Source organism: Chinchilla lanigera, unplaced genomic scaffold (assembly GCF_000276665.1).
Source record: "Chinchilla lanigera isolate Chin_1 unplaced genomic scaffold, ChiLan1.0 scaffold00097, whole genome shotgun sequence".
NCBI classification, from domain to species: domain Eukaryota; kingdom Metazoa; phylum Chordata; class Mammalia; order Rodentia; family Chinchillidae; genus Chinchilla; species Chinchilla lanigera.
Genome location: NW_004955498.1, coordinates 606904 through 612113, shown reverse-complemented (window position 1 = coordinate 612113; position 5210 = coordinate 606904). Strand labels below are relative to the sequence as shown.

At 47.4% G+C, this 5210-nt stretch overlaps 1 protein-coding gene and 1 pseudogene across 1 annotated transcript in view; both read right to left on the bottom strand.

Annotated features, from left to right (window-relative positions):
- The window catches only part of Fmr1nb (fragile X mental retardation 1 neighbor), a 31569-nt gene extending 30898 nt beyond the window's left edge, over window positions 1–671 (bottom strand). The window contains exon 1 of the mRNA XM_005406393.1: window positions 287–671. Coding sequence (XP_005406450.1) covers window positions 287–599 — 313 coding nt within the window. The 5' untranslated portion in view covers window positions 600–671. The remainder of the gene's footprint in view (window positions 1–286) is intronic.
- A 2947-nt stretch (window positions 672–3618) lies between these two features.
- LOC102015126 lies at window positions 3619–4202 on the bottom strand (annotated as a pseudogene).
- Between the last annotated feature and the right edge of the window lie 1008 nt (window positions 4203–5210).

Genomic DNA, 5210 nt, shown 5'->3' with positions numbered 1-5210 from the left:
CCGGTGGAGGGGGGCGGGGCCCGACGGAGGGTGGCGGGGCCCGACGGAGGGTGGCGGGGCCTGATGGCAGGTCGTCGGCCCGAGGGGAGAGGTGCCAAAAGGCCTTGAGACCGCGCGCACTCCCTCCCAGGCCAGCCCGGGCCTGCAGTACTTCACGGCTAGTCTAAACCACACGGAGAGGCCCTGTCTGGAACAAAATAAATACAGGCCTCTCAGCTGGTCCCTTGTGCCCCACACCCACCTCATCCCCAAACCGACACCCTGGCCCCCCAGCGCCAACACTCACCAAACTTAAAGCAGCTCAGCAGCAACAGCCCCCAAATGAACAGTATTAACACCAAGAAGACCCTGAAGGCCCACGTCCTGAGCTCAGATTGGCGCCGGGCCGCCCGCTGCCGCCGGGTGGGAGGCCTCTTCTCAGGGTGGCGCAGGGCCGCTATGTTGGACTCTACGACGGGACTCATGTTTTTTGGCTGCTCCTTGGGAGGCTGACTCTCCACAGGGTCATTTGCTTCAGAATCTTCCTGCTTTTCGGTTCCTCGCCTCACTCCTCGTCGTCTTAGCTTACGTAGGCGGCCCTTTCCTTTATCGGAAGGCATGGCTCTGGGTTGCGCGCTTGCCCAGTTGCCGCCTCACTCACGCCTCACTCACGCCTCACTACCTGACCTCCCACCGCCCAGAACCCTCCGCGAAGAAGCTCTCGCGAGACCTGCGGTCAGCGCGTTCCAAGCAACCTCTTCTGACGTAAAGCGCGCTTCGGTGGCCGCTGCACTCCTCCTTCCCAACATTAGTTCCTCCGAGGCGAGCTAGAGCCGCAGCGTTCCTACAGTGCTCACTTCAGTGACTGTAGTCACTATAGTGCTCACTGTAGTGGCCGCTAGCCAAATGTGGCTGTTTATGTATGAATTTTACTAGCTTAAAATTAAATACAATTAAGAAAATAGTTCCTCGGGCCAGGAACTCACAGGTGCAGCACCTGCCGGGAAAGAGTGAGGTCCTGAGTTCAATTCTTGGTTCCAGAAAAAAGAAAGAAAATAGTTCCTCAGTCACAACAGCTACATTATCACATACTCAATAGCCATGTGGCTTTTGCCTATGATCTCTGGTCAGCACCAGTGTGGAGTATTTCCATAATGGAAGAAAGCTGTGTCCTCTGGCAGTGCTAGATGGGAAAAGCAACGATAGTGAATTTGATTCACTGTAGTTGGAGCTTCTAAGTGGTACAAGATGGTATTTTCCTTCAGAGATCTTAAAATTGAGTTGCAGATAAACGGTAGGATGACATGAGAGCAAATATGTATGAGAAACCCTATAGAATGATTCAGACAACTTAGATTTTGTCATACTTGCCACCCATGAAATGTGTGGCCTAAGTACCTTCCTCTCAATAGGCTTGAGTTAGTCCTGCGTAAAATGACAGAAATTGGACAATCTTTCTGAGCCTCTTTCTGGCTCTAGAATCAGACCCTTCGGCAAAATCCCTTTAAACCCCTTGCTTTGGGTACACCTGCAAAATGACAACACTCAGGTTTACAAGGGCTATGAAGACTAGACCCTTGAAATGCACTCCCATCCTCTTTCTTACTATGTCATGCTCACTTTTTACCAATTTTATTCTGTTAGTAAACATTCTCTAGAAAGTAGGAGGGACAAGGATTTCTATTCAAATACTAACTGAAGGTTAGTGCACTCTATCCACTTTCCCCCAAAGCTCAGGAGCAGTTCATCATGCTCTTTCGTTTATTATGGTATCTAACAGGAAAAAAAAAACTATTTTCTTTCGTTTTATCTTTGCTTTGTTCTTTTTTTAGTTTTGCCTGAGCCTCCCCAAAACTAAATCGACCAGAGGGCCATTGTCCTGCAAAACAATTAACAGTTTTTGAAAATACTGCCTGCAGCTGTGAGGAACTATGAAGTGTCTGATACTTTACTCCACTTTCAAGTTTCAAGGTAGCCAGCTGCAGTTTCACTGATGCTGGAAAAAAGATGCAAGACCACTGGGTTAGGAACAAAGCACAGAAAGCTTCCCTGAGAACCTGAACAGACCCTTGGTGAGCCGCTTCCAGCAGCTACCTTGTTTGTGAATCCCAAATGCTATTATCAGGAGTGAGTCATAGCACATACTTGTAATTCCAGCAGTCTGGAAGGCTGAGACAAGAGGATCACAATTTCCCATGTAAAAACCCAGCCTGAGCAATTTAGCAAATTAGCCAGACCCTATCTTAGTTACTCTTATCACCGAACACCCACAATTAAAGGAGGAGAGGTTTATTTTGGCTCACAGTTTGTAGAGGTTTCAATCCATAGTCTGCTGGCTCCAAGGCAGAGCAGCATGGCAGAGGTGCATCGTAGAGGAACAAAAGTTAATGGCATGACCAAGGGAGACACAGAGATAGATCAAGGGAAGAGAGAGGGAGTTAAACCCTTTCAGGCCACGCCCCCAGTGACTCATCTCCACCAAGCAGCCTTCATCTTCCAAATCACATTTAGCTATAAACTCATCACTGGACTAGTCCACTCATGAGTATCACACTCCCATGATCCAATCACCCCCCAAAACTCCACCTATGAGTGTATGAGGCTTTGACAGGACATGTAGATATAAATAATACCACCACCCATATTTGCATCAGTTTCTAACTGCTGAACCCTGTAAAGCCCAAGCCACTTTCCCTCAGCTGAAAATATTACCTGACTTGTAAATCTATTCTGCACCTGAATAAAACTGTCTTTCATGTTAACCTCCTTTATGACTTTTTGGTTTACAGAATATATTATAGGGAAAAGAAATATTTTTCTCCCTATCCTCCTAGATTCAATGGCTGAGCCCTGAGAATCAAACTAACAGAGAGTAACAAGAGAAAAGGACAGGTTTTTCTTTTATTAATACATGCTTGCAGTACATACTGTCAACAGTTTTATTTTATTTTATTTTATTTTATTTTTGGTTTTTTTTGAGACAGGGTCTCGCTAAGCAGTTCAGGCTGGCCTTGAGCTCACTTTGTAGCCCAGGCTGATCTCGAACTTGCAACAATCCTCCTGCCTCAGCCTCCCAAGTACTGGGATTACAGGCATGCGCCACCATGTCTGGCTTGTTAACAGTTTCAATTTCAAATGTATACATGAAAGTTCACAAAGAGAAAAAGTGGGTCTCAAAAAGGCAGCCGGATGATTGAATTATAACACCAGCTTAGACTATAGAAAGGTAAAGTGGGTAGGGTATTTGTTTAGTAGGTGTAAACAATGCCTTCTACATAAATTAATATTTCACACATGAACTCTTTTATTGAATTTGAAAATCTTTAAAATAAAAATTATAATATTACTATTTATTCCTACAACAAATTACTGTAGGTATATAAGTTCCACCTTTCTTCTAAAAAAATAGCTAATGTAACATAAGTGTATTAGGTTTCTCATTGTGGGACAAAATCGCTGACACCCACATTTTTATTTTGGACAAAATTCACTTTATTCTAATTAACTAATAACATCACAACAGCTGGCTTAAGGAGGCCACACGTGTCCCCAATCTAGCCCATATGTGTGGTGGGAACACCCTCTTCCATGGCTGTTCTGAAGCGCTGAAGCTACAGGGAGATGTCAAACTGAATGGTTTTACACTTCTAGTATGAATAACACTTCCGCACTAAAGTAACTTGGTCGGGTCGACGTGGGTCGATGTCCCAGTTCTCCCTTGTGAACTTCCTGGTTAGAGGAGGCCAGGCCGTTCGCCATCCTGCGCTGCCTCAGCACTTCGTTGAAACCTTCGCAGAGCTTCCTGTCAGGCTGATTCTGTGCACACTCCAGAAACTGCTTGATCTCAAAGTAGCAGGGCCCTCCGGCCTCCTGCTGCTGCCCTGAGCTCCCTGAGGCTCCTGGTAAGTGTTGTCGGGTTTGGCGGGCTGGCCGCTGCCTTCCCCCACAAAGCCGCCCGTGATGGCATAGCCCAGCGTGTGCCCCTCGGCAGGGCCCACATTGGACCCCACGGCCACGCCTGCCGCAGTGGTGGCCATCTGGGCCTTCAGACCAGAATGTCAGGGCGCAGCAGGAGGTGAGCCCCCGTGGGATGGTGGGGCCACCACCGGGGCCCGGACAGCTGAGGCTGGTCAGAGCGCTGCCCGGGGCGCAACTCGCTTCTGAGGGGCCCGGCTGGCCGGAGATGGCACGCGAGAAGTGCGGCTTCGGCTTCCATGATGCATCCTCGGCACACCACTGCTCAACGTCTAGAAACGCCAAATTCCGCGAACACTCTGGCTGCTTCTTTTTTTGTCTTTTTTGTTGTTGTTATTGTTACTGGGAATCAAACTCACGACCTTGCACTTGCCAGGCAGGCGCTTGTGCCGCTGAGCTGTATCCCTGCCCCTGACACCCACATTTTATTTATTTATTGGTACCGGGAATTGAACTCACAACCTTGTGCTTGCCAGGCAGCTGCGTGTACCACTGAGCTATATCTGCAGCCCCAGGAAGGATGTGTGCCCTTTCTTAAGAGCTCCATTATTCTTTTATTTATTCTTTTTTTTTTTTTTTTTTTTTTTAATTTCGGGTGGTACCAGGAATCGAACTCACGAATTGGTGCTTGCCAGGCAGGCGCAGTGCCGCTGAGCTACATCTCTGGGCCCTGACACCCACATTTTAAGGGAGCACAGGTTTATTTGGTTCACTGTTTCAGGGGAATCAGACCATGGTCAAGCCGCATGTAATAAAAGGGAAAGGCAGGCTGGCTTCTTGATGCTTGCTGCTCACTGTCTTCTGCCTGACATGCCATGAACTGTTTCTCTTCCATGATGCCCTTCTGTTATGCTGCTCTGCCTTGGAGCCAGCTGACTATGGACTAAACCCTCTACAAATGATGAACTAAAATAAAACTTCCCTTCTTCAACATTTGGGTGTTGGGTATTTTGTCCTGGCAAAAGAAAAATACCTAAGATAATCATGAACTCATCAATGGATTAATCCACTGATGAGTACAGCACACCCATCATCCCATCACCTTCAACCCCCCACCCTGCCTCTGAACGCATGAGATGTTGAAAGAACATTCTAATGCTAAGTCCTAACAATCATGACACTCTGTAGAGCTTCCTGATGTCTCTAATGGAAGCAAGCCAAGTCACAAGAAAAATATCCCAAAGCCTAGATTGGGTGTAGTTTGGAGTCCTGTGGCTGGCTTCAACAGTTGCTGATGAAAGCTGTATTTGTGGTGA